Genomic DNA, 18,979 nt, shown 5'->3' on the forward strand with positions numbered 1-18,979 from the left:
TTCATTCTTTCAGATATGCAATTTCGTATTTGACAATATCGGTAATGTCACATTTTGTTACAAAAAGCACATAGGATGTCGTAAGATCGGAACAAATGGGAGAGTGTGCAGAAAGAATGAAATATATGTATACGTTATTGCAAATATACTACATACATACTTACATACGTACACAAGTATTACCAAACATAGATGGATAAGGTGTGGTATACTCAATGTAAAGTCTAAATCTACTACCAGTTAGTCCGTGGCTTTATTTTCGAGCTTTTAGTATGCCAAATTCCAGTGTTGCTCAAGGAGATCATTCTCCATAGTACCGACTCTCTGCGTCTTACTACCGAATACGCTACCACTCTCTTTGGGTGTAGCTCCCATTACGATGAATTAGATTGAAATTTAGTGCTTCTGACGCAGGCAGGATTACGGTGCTCCAGTTTTTCCCAAGCATGTAACTATTTGTACACTATTTGGTTCGTTTTGAGAGCTCAACAAGCCACCGATGGAGCGTCCTTCCGTACTTGCCGTCCATATAACTATATCAAATTGCTGTTGATAGAGCGAGAGAGAGAAGCAACGACAACATCACCGTCATGTGGTGGTGAGTTTTCCATAACATAAGATAGGTCATGCCAGCTGACACGGTATACGATTTTACTTCAGGTGCTTGGGTGATCTTGAACATTTATCTTTCATTAATTTTAGTAGCAACTTCCGCCACCAATTTTTGACCCCAACGAAATTTAGCTTTCCCATTGTTTCCTGCGCCATATCACAACCATGCATGAGGTGTATGAACTGTGCTTTTTTATTATAAAGCGTCATTCCAAATCTATTTTTTCCCCGATTAACTCCAAATAAAAAGATTCTCAAATTCGCATTTCATCAATGAGGAAGTATTTAATTCTTGCAATCCTTACAAACAAATGCATATTAACAAATTAGCTAACAGTAATACTGTCGTTCTATAAAAGCCCCACACCCTACCATTCCCCGAAATCACCTTTCGAATCCAATGCAAATTAGAATATATATCCGTATACAGACTTGGGTATTTGTTTTGGCCGCAGCCGAGCGTCCAAGAAACTAAAGCCACCAATTTGTCATTACAAATAAGTGGACCGCCTGAATCACCACAACAAGGATCATGATCGAAGTTTACATTATCGCCGGCACACAAGTCGCCTGCAGCGAAATGCGGATGGCTTCTCTTACATTCATCCTCAATGTAGAGTAAGAGCTCGACATGTGACACCATTGCGGCAAGCGGACCTTTCTTCGAAAGTGGATCAAGTAAGAGATGAGAACCATATACATACATACATACATTTGTACAGTACTTGCGTGCAAACGACTACTTACATAATAAATCCTCCCCCAACCGAGTACTACGCACCGTGTTCCGTAGGGCGGCGGCGTATTTGGCAACGGCATTATTTGTGTGCGTGCGTTTAGCTGAATTTTTGTTTTCAAACGTAGCAATGCTATATCGTTGCTACCATAGAGCGTAAAATTGGGATTAGAAATTACACGATCGACTGCTATTAAGCTTGTAGTTGGACTCTTCACTATGCGGTTCTCTGTGCCGGCCACTACAATAATTGAGCGTGGACGTCGGGGAATTTTCGATGCGCTAAATTAAATGATACGGAATTATTTTCTTCTTTTAGTCCATCATTAGGAGATCTACGAACTGTACTGCGCATTGTGCCGATGTGAGTATCCATAGAGGGCTGATAATTATGCCAGCACAATAATGATTATCGCCAAAATAACGAGTCACCGTGCGGGAACGCAATGAGACCATGTATCGGGTATAGTTTTGAATTTCTGGTATGCTTTGGCCTCCGGCTACAAGGAAGATATAATCACCTGGGTGGCCTGTGTGATTTGCAATCGATGCGCAGCGGGGTAATAAATGAACGAATAAAATAGTCACATAATATTTGTTCGCGGCAAACATGGCGTTGACGATCGGAATGTATGTAGCTATTAAAGAGAATGTTTGTAATTTATTTTAAATTATATTTCTTTTAAATGACAATAATTGAACAAGTCAAAAAAAAAAAATGTTTGTAAACTTGCGTGGGCTTGTTTTTGTTTTAGATGTTGAAGTATTCGGTTAATTCTTTTTGTAATTTCTATAAACGACATATACAGTTCTTTTAAGTTAGTCCACATTATCCTGTCTTTCAGACTGTTTTAACCTTCAAAGGGATGTGGATAACGTTGTCGCTTGGTGTAGTAAGAATAAGCTAAAATTAAATGTAAATAAGTGCAATCATGTCACTTCCTCCCAAATGGCTACCATTTTGCTGGTTCTCAGTTGGGTAACTCTACTGAAATTAGAAATCTAGTCGTGCTGGTTGACTATAGATTCTCATTTCAAAACCACTTAAACTTCACGATAGCTAAATCATACTCTATGTTGGCTTTGGTGCGCTCCAAGTTAGACTATGCCACCGTAATTTGGAGACCTTACAATACTTGCCATATCAATAGAGTTGAATGGATCCAAACGTTCGTTTTACCCTTCGATTTCTGAATTTCGTAACATAATCTTAACCTTAACTTTAATCTTAGCCATAATTTTAATAATAATCTCAATCTTAAATTTGATCCAAATGTTATTCTTAATCTTAATTTTAATCTTAATCTTAAACTTAAGCCAAATCTTGATCTTAATCCTAATCTTAACTGTGATCTTAATATTAATATTAATGTTAATCATGATCTTAATCTTTACCTTGATCTTAATGTTAATCTTATTATTTACCTTAATCTTCATTTTCATTTTCCTCTCCATCTTCATCTTCATTTCATTTGGTAAATGTTATCGGATTTCAATGAAATTCGCTTTGTAACTTGAATTAACCTAGGAAGACATAAATCTGAGAGATGGTAAAAATCGGTAATCTGCCACGCCCACCAGCCATCCGAATTCAAATTCATCAAAAAAGCAGAATGACAGTAGGCTAAATTTTATTATTTTTCGTATTTATTCATTCCTAGGCAAAATTACTCCACGTAAAAATTTTTAACAAAATCGGAGCATATCTACTACTTTTTGCCACATTTGGTATGGGGCTCTTCCGCTGTGCAACGGGGCAACATTCCTTGTCGTACCAGCCGTTTTTTCGGTCTCCCAAAAATTCAGCTACGTCTTCGACGGAATTAAGTGCTGGCGTCTATTATGTTTCGGAAGTCAGCGAAGTCGAATAACCTCAGTCCGTTATTGAATGATTCGTCGGGGAAGCTAAGTTCTTCGACGGCGCGACCAAAGTTACCTTCCTTGTACTTCCTGGCATTGAAATAGCCAAAAATCTTCATACTTGTGAAAAGGTTAAACTACATTTAAATAATAATATAATATTTAATATAGTTATTGCTTAGTTCTTGTTGAAAATTCTATACAATTATTTTAAGCGATTATTGACATACCTTAAAATTTCGCTTAGAACATCACAACTGAACACATGTATTTGTTTCTATAAGTAAAGTTTCACACTTAAAAGCACCAGTAGAACTTTATAATTGCTTTAACACTATGCTGCGCAATCGAGTTTGCAAATGTCCTTGCAAACCTGCAAACCAAAATCTTCCTTGCGCGTATGCAGGTGAATGTGAGTTTGTTTTTTTTTTAGTGCAACATTTTCTGACAGTTTATGCAAAATTCGCCCACAAAATGGCAATTTGCAAATTTAATGGTGTAAACAAATTCAATCAATGCATGTAAACAATGACAGGCAGCAACAACAACAACAGCAAACGCGACTGCTAGCAAGACGACGCCAACAATAACGTCAACAATAAACAACAACTGACAGTGGTCGATAGATAACAATAGCAACAGCATAACGGTAGTACTGCAACATACAAAACAACAGCAGGAGCAGGCAGCAATAAAAGCAAACCGGAAGCGGAAGTGCAAGTGCAAGGCAAGAAACCACAATGTTGCCACTGCAACCAATCGCCATACATACATATATGTGCATATATGTATATGTAGACAGCACTAACAGACCCATTGCAGCCTGCCTGGCATATACATACATACACACGTACATGCATGCTTATTGGGATTTGCATTTAAGCAAACGCTGCAAGCATTTCCCTTTGCTAACACCTCCTCAATCAGTGTTGCATATTTGGTATGGGACGACAACAATCAGTGTACTGGCATCAGTCTGTGCGGCGCACTAGTTAAATAGTCGATCAATCGTTATTGTTATTATTCGCCTCATACGTCCTCGTCTCCCAACTCCTCTCTCTCTCTCCCTCCTCTTCTTCTTCTGGCATGTGAAAATGACCAGCTGGGTACTGAGACTTTAGTCGCCTTTATTTTCTTGCTGTTTATTGTTTATCTGCTTGGACCGAGACAAGCGGACTTGTGAGGGCTGAACGCAGGCGATGGAGGCGTATGTATGCACGTTGTAAAGCAGTTAGTTGCATACGTGTACACGTCTTTATGTTGAATTGCATATGCAAAATTGTGTGAACAGTTAACGTTTTGCAACTCCGATGAATACATGAATAAAAATTCAAATGTAGAAAGCGCACTTAAATACTTAAATATTTTGGTTTGCACTAATTTCACCTTAAGTTAACTTTAATTAAATTTTTGTAAAAGCCTTAAAATCTATCGTCCTGAAATATCGATAGTAAGGCATGTATTTCGTTAAAAGCGAATAAATTCCACTGGTGTGTTTGAACTTAATACCAGGGCCTACCTCTGCGTATTCCAACATGTGGTAAACCACAGGCGCTGGTGAAATGTCATTGATTCGGAGAGCAGGACGCAAACACCCATGACAGGCGTTTTTAGAGAATTTGGAAGATGCTTTACCTGTTCTCCCCTCTTCAGAGGTGAAGGAGGACTATCCAGTTACACATTAACAATCCCTCAGCGATGGCGTTAGTCATCCTTTAATGTTTCCATAAGAGGACGGGAAATTTCATAAATAGGCGGAGGTGTATGGTCATCGCCATCCCTATGACTTATACGAAGATTACATTTTGAAGCCACAACTTTTGAAAATCGGCTGCCACTTGAAGGTCCTGATAAATTTCAGTTTTTTATACGGGAAAAAGCGGCTATACTCTAAGATACTTTGCAGGAATGTTGGGGACCTGTAGAGTGTGCTTAAGGATATGTAATGAAGTTCTAAAAAAGTTTCTACAACAAATTTTTAATTATTTTTTTGCGCTTAAAAGCAACACGCGTCCTTGCCAACGCGGCAGAATTTGTTTAAAGATATTCAGATCATGTGGGACAACTGTAATTGTGTAGGTATTTTCCTTGCTCACGAAGCCCTAGTCTAAAATGGGTCGTGGGTATTCCAACTACATGTCAAATCTAGGTTTACTAGCAGTTTGCTTAATACCACAAGCCACACAAGCGGTGAAAGGACTCCTTCTTGCTGGGTGCATATACGGACTATCCGGATGCAGCAATATAACCTGGCTTCTATAAGCGCCTAATGTAAAGGAAGGAAAAGGATGGTTGGTTCCCTACTGCCTGTCTCAAAATCCGTCCGGAAAGTGACTGAGACTTTCGTGAGATGACGGATGTTACCGCTGGCAATGCGGGAAATCGGGAGTTGAAACATCCACTTGTGTGCCAGTTACATGAAGGCAGTGGCATAAACAGATTATGCAGTCAAAATAGGTTACTTGTCCCACCACAGTTCTGCTTTGTCGTAAATAGTCTCCTGGACGGCGCAAACGTTGTTTTTTTGCCAATTATTAGCGCAGCCGTCATAAGAATAATGGATTGGCGCTTTTGCAATATGTTAGTGTTTCGTGTTTGGTCTTCCGATTTGTGGTGTGCGCTTTGATGTTGCCACACAGAGGATAAGGACCTTCTGTTTTACGCCGACTTTTAAAGGCGATTTTATTTTTATGATAAGCTGGTTTTCATGATAGAAAAAAAACTTGGAGGTTTTCTCTTCTCTTTTTATGTTAGTCAGAAAGTAGGCTTGTACCCAGGCCCTGCGGAACGGTAGCTCGCACTCCTAACCACCACACCACAGCGGTCGCTGCCGTCAAGTGATGGTTAATATTCTTCTTCTGGGCGAAACTACCAATGGACTGGGAGAACTTGTGGGCTTAACACTATTGAAGAGGTTGAATATGCATTATCCCACTGCCCGTAAATTCTATATGCCCCGTATTTTTTTATTAAAATACCGTAATTTTTCATCTTGATGGCCAAAATCTAAGCAGATAAGGTCGGTTACCACCTTTAGCAAGCTGTACCGACTGGTCTTCGTGGCCATCACTGGAGCTATGCACACCTATCAAACGGATTCCCTTGGTGTCATTACCGGTATTCCTCTCTGGTCTATTGTGATTGAAAAGGAGGCCTGTTGGGAAACCCTACGACTATCCAATGCAAACAGCATAAAAAGTGGAAAAATTCGGGGTCATTTGGAGGTTCCCAATCCATTTATGGATGATCCCGCTATAATACTCAAATACCTCGTTGTACCGAAATTATCCTTCTACAAGTCCTACAAGATCAGAATTCCTGAAAGAAACTGCTATGAAACGATAACATCTATAGTCAGGCAGGTTTAAAGCCCTTAGACTCATTTAAAACGACTTCAAGGCTTGCGGACGACTGTAGAACTCTTTTGAACCACCTGGGACCACACAATAGAGCAACGCTGTGGTGAGTCGCGCCACATGAGGTGTTTGAAGGCAGCGAAAGGGCTGACTGTCGCGCAAAACATTTAGCCCAAATGCGCTTGCATGGCACCGAGCCTTTCTGCGGTAAATCTAAAGGATACACTGCAGAAATACATAGGGGCTGGGGAGAATCGCGGACTACTACCCACTGGCGAAAGTCAAACGGAAAGAAAATATCAAAAAGATTCGTAACTCATTCCAGGAGGAACTCCGAAAGACTCCTTGAACTAAGCTGGGAGGCTCTTAGAACTCTTATTCTTTATAAATGTCCAAGTATTATGAATAGCAGACTGACACATCTTGGGGAATTTGGAACGTGGCACCATCCAAAGTACTGAGCTTCTCAAATAGCCTAAGGATTGGTGTGATTCCAATTCGGGTTTAGCACAATAGATCTTTTCAGGTCGCAGCGCAAGCATACCCGACGTAATAATGATAATACGTTCCCATATATAAACACTGATATGATAAATTAAATATTAATATAAAAAACATATAAAGTCAATTCATTCAGATTTACACTAGCTTCAAGGACATATGAATGAATGATTAATATTCCCACCTAGCTTCCATACCTTCAAACATCTTTTCACACATCACACGAATGACTTCATTCGCCCCTCACAAAATGTCAAAGTAAAAAATTATATTAAATAAAGTAAGCGCAAATTTTGTTAGAAAAATTGCATTCCTTCCACTTGAAAATCAAATAATAAATGTGTAGGATATGTAAAAACTGAACTGTACATACATACATATGTATCTCACTGTGCGCACACGCTGCACCAAATAGTAGCTTAAGCTGCTTTCCTTTCCAATATCTTAACTGTTTCACACGCGCGCGGAACGGAATAGAATTTACTCGCCAATGTCTGCACTTACAGTGATCAGCGATATGAAGTATGAAAAAGTTTAGGTCATAAATAATGTCAACGTCTGGGAGCAGGTCACACTCAACCAAATAAGCAGCAGCACTTGTTTTGGCGCTTTGAACTGTCACTTTTTTGTTGTTGCTCGTCCTACTGGCGACGTCATCTGAAATTGTCTTCAATTTTCTACAATGCGAACGTACGTACTTGTAAGTAAATAAGAGAGAGATAGTTGGAAAGAAAAAGCTGCATATATCTATATGTATATAAATTAGGGTGGTCCTCAAATATCAACATCTAAATTTTTTATGGCGCAGCCCTTTAGAACAACGTACAAAATAGACAGCCTTATCATGAATTTTCATTCCATGTGAATTCGTTCGCATTTCGCCCAAGCAGTTCACCTATCGTATGTTGAATAAGTATTCACCAAACGAAGTAGTTCACTTCGAATCATCTTCACACTATCATTTAGCGTATTCAGCGGTGAAATAACTGTCACTCGCTTAGATAAAATCGCAAAATAACTGCTAAGTTTTCTTAAATGTACAAAATACTGGTATGTTTGTTCAAAATTGTTTCTATACTGAAATTTTATTTAATGGCTTTCACATCTGTTATCCCAAGCACGTTTTTTTTATGTGAAATACCGTTCAGCTGAAATCGTTCACCATAATGATTAAGTTAAATTTTTCTCTAAAATATTAAGATCAAAACTATTCACAAAAAATTTCAAAATTTTAAATACATTTTTAGGGGTCGCTGCCAAGTTTCAAAAAAGTTTAATTTTCTTCTAAAAATTGCAAAAATTCGAGAAAATTTTGACTTGAAATTTGATAAATTGGACATATTATTGAAACTTATTCATATAGGTTCCTGAATTTGCTGAGTTATAGCTGTTCAAAGTCAGTCATAAGTCATTTTAAAATGATGAATATTTTTAATGTATTTTCTTCGTACATAGAACAAACTAAGAGGGTTCCCCATTACCACCCTAATGTACATACATATATGAATGCTTGCGTCCTTTACAGTGTGGAAGTCATTACTGTACAGTGTGCACTGAGAAAACTAAATAAAAATTATTTGTTTTATACATACATACTTATTTATATGTATGCAGTACTTCTATAAAGCATGATTCAATAAATAAAGGTTTGCTTACTAATGACATTCGAGTTTTGACACTCTTTTACAAAAGGTTGCACACACACACGCACGCACTCACAGGGCCGATTTTTTCAAGAGGGAGCGTGAAAGCTGTTTTCTGAGCAAAAAACATCAGAGTGACGATATATTGAAAAAAGAAAGAGAGACAATTTTACTATTCAAAATTCAGGAGCGGTTTAACAAGTTCCAATTCAGCCATATCATGAGTTTCATTTTTCCCGACCTTTTCCCGAATTTTCACTTTTGGTTTCCATGTATTTTCGCTGAATTTTTTTTTGGTGAACCTCAGGATAAGGCAGATTGAAAAACAATTCACATGAAAAATTAACAAAAACTACAATATTTGCAAATCTATGATAAACGCTGCGCCCGCTGGTGGTGCCAGAGGATAAAAATATCAGTTGGAGCCTTCTCCACCTGTATGTGCACTATTTTGCTTTATTACTCAATTGTTAAGTTTAAAAGTTGGTCTTATTGCTCAACGAGAAATGAAATAAAGCAAATTTGTGTTATTTCACATTCAATTGGGAAATAACACAAATTTGCGTTATTGCCGTTTGTGTTATTTCATCCCCTCATATCAGGCACTTCTTTCCCACCCCCTAACGGTATCAGTCCAAGGAAAAGTAAACGTAGGAAATGTTGTCATATTTTATGTGCTACACCTGCTTATTGTGTTGTGGTGCATTCATACAAAACCAATTTAAAACAAAAATTCCCTAGCATGTTTTTTAAACCTGTTTCACCTTTCAGTGTATCTTTTTTGAAGAAATGTGTACCATTTGAAAGCCTTTCCAACAATATCTCATTGCAGCTTGTGCCGCCTTTGCCAAAACTACTTAAGTAAGTAAACTGCTGCATACAACAACTAAACATAAGCCTCCATACTTACTATACATATGTGAGCATTTCTGGTCGCTGTTTTTAGGCTCGACAAGTTATTAGCACACACAACTAAGTATTCTTGTAATATTTAGTTTAGGAAAACTGTGCAGGGAACACACATAGAGAGCACTCGTGTAAGTGCAGGACATGGAATATCTGAACGGCATGTTGACAACAAAAAATAGAGGAGCAAGCCTAAATAAGTAAAGGAGCAAACTTACATACATAAATAGAGTTACTCATATCAGTGCCTTGCAACATGTGTACAGCAAAAGCCGATTGTGGGCAAAAACTTAAGACACAACGCTGTTACTTTTGTCGGTGGTAGTTAAGAGTATAAGTATCCAACGTACATACTTGTATACTAAATGTACGTCTATAACATTTGTATTATGAGCATAGATTTTCTTACTTGTTATCATGAATTTTCAGGCTGGACAGTGGTTGCACTTTCAGAAATAGATTCATTAATACATACTTTCATATAATAGCACCTCCTTTTATTAACTCTAGCTTTTAAACACATATGTACTTATAAACCACAATTGTCAAATCTGTAGTTTAGGTTTAACGTGGGAGCCTACGACATTAAATGCAGTCCGAGCTCCACGAAGCTCAAAAGCTTAACGGATTATTTCATGCGTTAATCCTTGCCCTGAAATGCAAGCATTTCAATCCCAAAGGCAGTGTGTGGTGGACACCACCTTGGTAAAGCCGAAACCTACCTAAAATCTCAGCCGTTCTTTGGATCTCGGCACCCGGTTGAAATGCAACTCCACATTGAACGCTTGCGAGTTCTACCTGCATTTAGGTATTAAACCACAGCGCCCGTGATACTCCCCGAAGGGTCCGTACCTCACTGAACAGACTGGACTAGTGCTCACCAGCCAGACTAGCTCGACCAGCTCAACTCACGCGACTTACTAAACTTACCAGAATACACATGCTTGAACCCACAACACTGTCTACCTAACCGGAGAACAACTTCATCGTGTTTCTATCCATAACAACATCCACTATCATCCAGCTCGTCTCGCTCCTCACACAAGACTTACTGATCTCAGTCCACCCTAGGTGTCCTAGCCCGGAGTGAAAATCGACTTTCAACCCTTGTTCGAGTCGCTTAGCTCACCTCATTCATTCTGCTCGTCTCGTTAATCTCGTAGGTCTTACTAGCCTTACTGGGGATCACTTTCCAGCACGGATGGACAACAGGCATGGATTGTTGCTCCATTTCCGCTCGAGTTGCTTGACGAGCCACATTCTTCCTTGCAAATCTCACCAGCTGTACGATCTTACATGTGCATCTAGCTTGTCTTTCAGCCTAGTTTTGCTTATCTAGCCAACGAATACACTCCAGGGGCATCTGTTCCCCGCGGTACCAGGTTTAAGTCTCTGGTAAGACCTCGAAAGCCGTAGACTCTTCTACCAATTGAGACTTCAACCGACTTTGGATTGGTAGCCTTTAACTGGGGTACCCGGGATTGTGACACCCGTAGCCCCGCAAACGCGGATATGTTGGTACGGTAATCTCCCCATAGGAAACTGTGAAAGCTCGTGTCTTACGCCAAACGTATTACTTATAACTGTATGAGTTTATCTCATTAAGTGTAACTGAGTATACTATCAAAGATTTTGTCTTACTTTACAACGATAGTTTTCAGATAAGTGAAAAAACAATATTTAATACGTGCGCCGGGTATTTAGTATTGTTTTTACTTATTTTGTACTTACATATTTAATGCTGGCTTTATTTGCTGTTTCTGTTTTTATTGACAAAGATCAGCCTCTTAGTTAAAAGTGACCATTCTATTTAGCTAAGTACATTTGTTAAGTGGCGCGACCTTTTATGGTTCAACAACTTTCAAGCCCAATCTGCTACACTTATCCGCTTTTTATTTGTATTCGGTTACATTTTACGAATACCACTTGAAATGTGTGCTTTTTTTACAGCTTTTGAAATGCTTTCGCCAGCATCCATCTAGCCCACTTTCAACGCGTCGCATATTAATGGCTTTAACATGCATAAACTCTGCTTAAGCTGCCACTGCCAAGCTAAAGTGTTGCGCTTCACAGAAATAACAACAAGAAAAATAACAATATACACTTTTGCTACAGTAAAGTAAATTTGTTTCCCCTTTCCCGCTATATCCTTCACACTTCTTATTATACATTCACTTGCAACTGTTGTTGGAAAAAAAAAACATTTGCATAAAAAAGTTGTACGCAAAGAAAAATAAGTGAGTGGTGGGAATAAGCGAAGAAAAATTGAAATTATTTGTCCTGCGGGATTTTTTTGCGGGTGTCGACTTGTTTTCATACAGTCAACTCACTCTCTGCCGAGCATAGCGTAGTAGCACTTGAGGAATGCCGACTGGGTTCTGAGTAGGCAGGGGTGGGGAGGGGTATGAGTTGATAAGTTGACTTTTTTAACACCACTCATTCGCATTTACTGGTATTTATATTTTTGGCTTACTTGTGTGTTTTTTCAGCTTCCACTTATTCGGTTGGTTGGCTGACTGTTTATTTGGCTGGTGGTTTGGTTGACTGCTTGCTGGTTTACCGGGTTATTTGTCGGTTTGTCAAGCCCTTTGGGATTTCAGCAGCAAAAAAAAATTGCTGAAAAAAACAGCAACAGAAAATATGGTAATAAATTCTCGAAATAATGAAGAAACACTTTTCATTTCTTCACATACATACATGCATATGTATGTAGATAGGTTGATCGAGCATATTAATTTGACTGCATTAAAACAATACACGAATACTTTTTATTTCAATTTAGCACTACTGAATTGTTAAAAATAAGTTCATATGTACATTAGGGTGGCCCAAAACGGTAATGTAGGAATTTCAATCCTCTCACCTCCTAGGTTTTCTATACCCCAAAAAATATAGCCCTGTTTTTTTAATGCTTAGAGGTCGCTCAAATCATTTAAACTTTTCCATGTATTTTATATGGGAAAACCCAATTTTTCATAGAAATGGTATAGAATTCTTGAAAATTAATATTTTTCGATCGGAAAACTTTTCTTCTCTTCAGGAGACTTCTTATAATAATACCCAGTTGTTTATTTTCCCTATTTTTTATTGGGAGTTTTGGGAGACCTGATAAAAATATTTATTAAAACATGGTTAAATAAACAATTGAGTGTTATTATTGGAAGTCTACTGAAGAGAAACAGAGTTTTACGTTCGGAATTCATCATAAACCAATGAAAGAACTGTTGACCTTTGGCCGATGAAGTTTAACGAATAACAGACGCGTTCAGGTGCCTTTAATCAAGACAGCCAGGAGTATTACAGATTGCATTTTTATTGAATTTTATTTTAAAAGAGCATGGATTTTATGTAAATTGCCTTTTTTCTATTAAATCTACCACAATCTAGCTTTCCCTGATTCCCAGCATGCACATTTGATGTTGGTTTTTTCATTTTTTTAGCCCTTCTGCAATGAATGGGTCAAAGTTACCAATTTTTTCATGAAAAAATTCCTTGATTACAGTATTTCTGGGTCAATTTGACCCAAATTATCATATAGTATTCAAGGCCAACTTTGAACCGGTAAGCATACAGCACTTGCCGATAAAGTGTCTGCATGTGATAAATAAAATATTAGCTGAATTCATAATGAAATATCGTTTTTTTTTTTCTTTAAATTTATTAATTTCTATCATTGGGTCAAAATGAGCTAAAGGATTGTCGGAAGGGGTAAATTCCAAACACTGCAGAAGGGTTAGATAAGATTTGAAAGCAGAGTTTCGAAAGCAGCTTATAGGGCCAGTCCGGTGTTGGAAAAATTCAAGCCGTCTTTCAGCCAACGAAGTTTTCGAGACACTAAGAGGTGTTGATAAAATAGTAATGGGCGAGAACAAAAAAGCTATATGTATATAAATCGTCACTAGTCACGAATAAAGGCACGAGCTCAAAAGTTGACCGCGAAAAAAGACGCATAAGAAACTTCAGCGAATATATAGTTGACGGCGTAGAAAAACGCGTAAACTTATTTTCGAAGTCGACATGTTATGTAAATTTTCCAAAGAGTTGGGGGAAATGATAGCCTTTGGCCACTTATAGATCTATGTCTACGCGTCTTTTCTTTGCCGAAGTTTTTCTTAAGTGTCTTTTTTCGACAGGCTGATTTTTTTTTAAATTTTGTGTATGGTGGGTACTAAAAATAACATTGAGCCCTAACCGTTGAAAGTAATCCGCATTTCTTTAAACATTTTCTTTCATCGTTAACGCTTTTTTGGAGGTAAAAGCTCGAAATGTTGTATATACATTAGACTGTCCCAAGAATATATGGAAAAAAACTTGTTTGCAAATTTTGATATGCATACCCTCTATATTTGTGCTTTTTAGCCTAAATAGCATATATATGAAGTTTTATGGCCGTAGGCTAACGATAACCCATACCGGCTTTTAGTTGAAGTTTTAGTTAACCACTTCAACTAAGGCTTCCAAATCGTCCATGAAAACTTTGGAAATACAATAAATTCGAAATGTTTCCCATATTTGAACGCATTTCTAGTAAATCTGCATCTTTAAATTTTTAATAGGACGACAGGATTTCTACCAAGGACATCGAAAAAATTAATTAACCGGCTTTTTAACGGTGTATTACAAGGCTGCAAAACGATATGTTTTCTAGTCGAATAATTTGTGTATGTCCTGAACGATTGCAATTTTAGAACATTTTTTAATAAGTGTGGCAGGGCGTATGATGCACATTAAATTATTAAATTCAACTTGTATTATAAATTTTTTTCCTCATTTAAAAAAATACCTTTCATAATATTAAATAATCAAAATAAATCGTTTTAGTCTTTGATATATCCTCTCGGGTTGATATAATGGTTGGACTACCGTATGACATACAAAAAATTTAACTAAACATAATTTTCATATCGTACTGATTTAAAACAGTTGAACAGCCTGAATGGACATATAAAATAAGAAAGCATATGATTTTGGTTTATTGAATATTTTATAAAGCATTTTTTAAAGAAAAATGAATGTAGTAGAAAAGTTGAATTTAATAATTTTGTATTCATCAGGGCGTATACCAATTAAAAATTGTTCAGAATTGCACGTCTTCAGGAGATACACAAATTTTTCTACTAGAAAAGATACATATGTATGGCAGGATTTCTCCCAAGGACATCGAAAAAATTAATTAATGGAAAAGCGGGTTTGAAGGGCTGTATTACAAGGCTGCAAAACTATATGTTTTTAGTCGAATAATTTGTGCATGTCCTGAAAATTTGCAATTTTGGACCATTTTTTAATTAAATTTTTATATTCAACTTTTTTAACAAATTCTTTTCCTCCTTTAAAAAAATACATTTCATAATATTAAATAAACAAAATAAAGTGTTTTAGTGTTTGACATGTCCTCTCGGGTTGATTAAAGAATAAATGTGGCAGTATTAATTAGAAAATTTGAAAAATATCCTTTGAAATTTGTATCCTTTAGTACCCTTACATATATTAATAAGATTTAAATTAAACTAAGATTCTTCAAAACTCATTCAAAATTAAAAATCCTGAAGGATAATATTTTTAAAGGACATTTTTGACATGTTCCAGAAGGATAATTGAAAGCAAAAGTTATAGTTAATCTTGTTTCGAATTCTTCTTTTATTTGATACCCATATCTCCATATTTTGTGTAAACTTTTGGAAATATATTACATGGTCCTTTGGAAAAAATCCTGACTACCAGGTAAAAAACCAAAAACGCAGATTTACTAAATATTATGTCCTAATATTGTAGGGAGTATAGTAATACCGTCTTATAAAGAAGTAAAATGAGTAAATTAACAAAACACGCGAACTGCAACAAGCTTATTCTGATAACTTTGACTGCAAGTCGGCACGGGTTGCCGTGGTTAGAATTGCAAAAAATTTTATTCGGATAGTTTTTAAGATAACACCAATGAAATCAGGGGGTATGCGTCAAAAAAAACATTGTTGGTTTTTTGGGACGGTCTAATATACATACATACTATTGATTTAAGTTTCAAATATAAAACTGATTGGGTAATTTAAACAACTTTTTTGATTAAATATTTTTTTTTGTATAATTTCTACATGATTGCCATTTTTGCAAACATGTTATAAAATATATATAAGAATGTGTGCTAGACTCGCCTTTTACCTGCTTCTCCTCAATACTGTTGGTGTATTTTGGATTGCTGGAAGCGCTATCGAACTTCTCGCTAACGCCATAATATACCTAGCGTTTCTCCATACTGCGATAAAGCCTTTCGCCCCTGATTGTTTCGCACACTCTTCGGCTCGTTGCCTTTGGTAGGACTCACTTAAAGCTCCCTCTTTCTTTCTGAGTTAACAGAAAACGCTCTATTTTCCTCGCTACCAAGGTCTCTGAAGAGCTATGGCGTACTACTGTTCCTCTCTTTCCCTATTCTCCTCCTCCTTGTTGTTGTTTTTGTTGATGCATTTTTGTCGTCTTTTGACTTTATTTATTTTTCTGAAAATCTCTTTTGTTTTTTATTTAAAACTTTTCCTTTGAAAGTACTTTTTTTGATACGAGTCAGACATGAATTTTGAAGAAAGACCATATATGCAAAGAAGTTGGAAAAAAAGTAAGTGCACCTGGGCCACACTGGAGAAGTGAAACTTACGTTACAAATCTATTTTGTCTCATAACCAATATACATAAATATGTACATACATACATAAGCTTTTTCTTAAGGTTATATTTTTTTCTTTTTTCTATCGATAACGAAATCAATAAATAATCGACAGAAATTTCGGTAGCAAAATCAATAATATTGGCAGCCAAATCGATTACAAAATCGATAAAAATATCGATAACAAAATCGATAAATGTATCGATAACAATATCAATAGCAAAACCAATGAAAGTATCGATAACAAAATCGATAAATAATCGATAACAAAATCTATGACAAAAATCGAATTTAAAATCGATAAAAATACCAATAACAAAATCGATAACCAACTCGATAAATATTCGATAACTAAGTCAATAAATAATCGATAACAAAATCAATAAATAATCGATAACAAAATCGTTAAAGAATCGATAACAAGACCGATAACAAGACTGATAAAAATATCGATTATTATATCGATAAGTCCCGAGAACCCCGAAAACCTCTAAAATCCCAAAATAGCACGTAGATTGAGTCTCTGTGTCTCAATCTACATCCTCTTCTCTATAATTACCTTTATTTTAGTCTTTCTTCCACTATCTTCATTTTTACTTTTACCGTTTTACTTTTATCCTCAACGTTTTCTTTATATTTATCTTTGTTTTTACTTTTATATTTATCATTTTCTTCATCTACATATTCTCTTTCACCTTTGACCTTATATAAGAAAAGTTTTTAAATTTACCTTGGTCTTCATTTTTGCCTTTAACTTTGCGCACCTTTGTTTTTGTTTTTATTTTTACCTTTGCCTTTATCCTTTTCTTTATCTATGTACGTACTCACCTTTATATTCATTCTTGTATTGGTTTTTTTCTAAGTGTTATTCTTTAACCTTTAATTAGCAAGTTTTTGTTAAATTAATAGCATAAATTAAAGAAGCACTTGATTCCATCCAAACCATTTCCATTGCGCCATTTCCGTTGCAAAATTTTCGTGTGCAATTTCCGTTGAATTTGCCAATTTACTCCCAATCAACCAACCGCCGCTAAAGAAGTTTCTCTTCAATATAAAAATAACGATTTTGCGAAACTCTTTGAGTTCTGCATTATATAAGGGATGTAGAGCGTCATACTTCAGCCAGAAGCCCCATTGTGATATATTAGAGTGACCTGATGTGCACCGCATCTATTTTCCCATGCAAATAGTTCATTTATTTTGCTGTACACAGCGAAGAAGGATCTGAGGATTCTTACTCCGCTGCAGTGGGTTAAGATATGCTTGAGATTACATTGTCTTAATTAGGACAAGGTAGGAGAGTGTCAGGGAAAGTGCTCGATGCTCTTTACCTTTTATCTCTAGCAACCTACTGTCCCCCAAAAGTTTACAATTTATTTGTGCTCAACTCAAAACAAACCCACATCGTGTTTTTTCACTAAATTTTTATAAGTTACTTCAATCTTTAAAACCACATCCATTGTATGCCAAAGACTACGCTATATTGCCGAAAAATAATCAAAGCAAATATGCCAAAAAATTTATCCTACAATAACGCACTTGCCATTTCAATATAGCCATTCACAACAGCTTTACAAATCTGGCACGAAAACGTCACACTTTATTGAAATATGAAACAAGTGGCTGCTGCGAAGTCAGCAAAACAAAATTACCATTGACCTTCTCGTTGGCCAATTGTTCGCCACGCTTCGATGGTATTGAAATGTGTAAATGCCATTTCACTGGCAAATCGTTTATGGTTTTTTTCTGTACGTTATTCATTTTACAGAAAAACTTTTATCATAAATTTCGAAACAGCTGTCGATAAAGTAAAAAAAAAGTAAAAGTGAAAAGGCGCTATCTGATATATCAATTCACTTTTGCTTTTTTTTCTTATCACCTAGCAGATATCTGTGCTATGTTTGTGGTTAAGGTCGCCAATGAGAGCGGTAGCAGATACTTGCATACACAAATGATGAGAATGTACTCAAAACATTGCAAAAAGCAGATACCAAATCGAGTTGGACAATTGAAATGCGTTATTGGACAGTTGAATGGGCAGTGGTTTCACTTTTTTCGTATATGTATTCAATAAATGTGTAGAGTTTTATGAAGGAAGTGTAGTAAAGGGTTGGGATTTTTTTGTAGTAGTTTACAGATACTTTTGTACATATGTACTTACTTAGAAACAGTTATAGCCTCCTGAGTGAAAGCCTATGGATGTAACGCTTAAAGTAGCTTCACAACTATTTCACATATTTAGCTGATGCAGTTTCTGGTGCACCCTGGCGTATGAGTAGTCTAATTTTTTTTGTTCTAATCTTTCGATGGATTAATTAGAATGATATTCCGTCACACTCATCTAATCGGTAAGTAAAATCAGAATGTAGTGTCGTAATTTTAAAAACAGTTCAGGTAAAATTAATAAAAAATCCGAAATGTAAAAAATTTTGAGGTTGAATGATGGTAAGGATCAGCAATCAATGTTAAAATGTAAAATTTATCAGAAAAGGCATGTGCTGGATTGTGGAAAATCGAAGAACGCCAAGTGATTTTCCAAAGCTCTCAGGCACAGTTAGCCATTGTACTTAAAATGTAGAAAAATGATTAAGAGGATGGATAATTTAAGGTGGGCATAGGAAACTAGTATTACTCCTATACAAACTTACCGTGCGACAGTAAATTTTACACACAGAGAAATGAATATAGTTTTTCTCTCTGACGTCAGGATTTT

General features: G+C 36.4%; 2 protein-coding genes across 2 annotated transcripts in view; one reads left to right on the top strand and one right to left on the bottom strand.

Annotated features, from left to right (window-relative positions):
• Positions 1-913: 913 nt before the first annotated feature.
• LOC118734514 (trypsin-like) lies at positions 914-3,327 on the bottom strand. The gene is made up of 4 exons (XM_036464232.1): positions 3,285-3,327; positions 1,692-1,986; positions 1,360-1,630; positions 914-1,273 (listed from the first exon to the last, which is right to left on the bottom strand). The coding sequence occupies exons 1-4, from the start codon at positions 3,325-3,327 to the stop codon at positions 914-916; spliced, it is 969 nt and encodes a 322-aa protein (XP_036320125.1).
• A 217-nt stretch (positions 3,328-3,544) lies between these two features.
• Positions 3,545-18,979, top strand: part of LOC118734515 (ficolin-2-like) — a 35,935-nt gene continuing 20,500 nt past the window's right edge. Inside the window, exon 1 of the mRNA XM_036464233.1 lies at positions 3,545-3,620. Coding sequence (XP_036320126.1) covers positions 3,545-3,620 — 76 coding nt within the window. The remainder of the gene's footprint in view (positions 3,621-18,979) is intronic.

Source organism: Rhagoletis pomonella, unplaced genomic scaffold (assembly GCF_013731165.1).
Source record: "Rhagoletis pomonella isolate Grant_MI unplaced genomic scaffold, Rhpom_1.0 Rhpom_scaffold_00002, whole genome shotgun sequence".
NCBI classification, from domain to species: Eukaryota; Metazoa; Arthropoda; class Insecta; order Diptera; family Tephritidae; genus Rhagoletis; species Rhagoletis pomonella.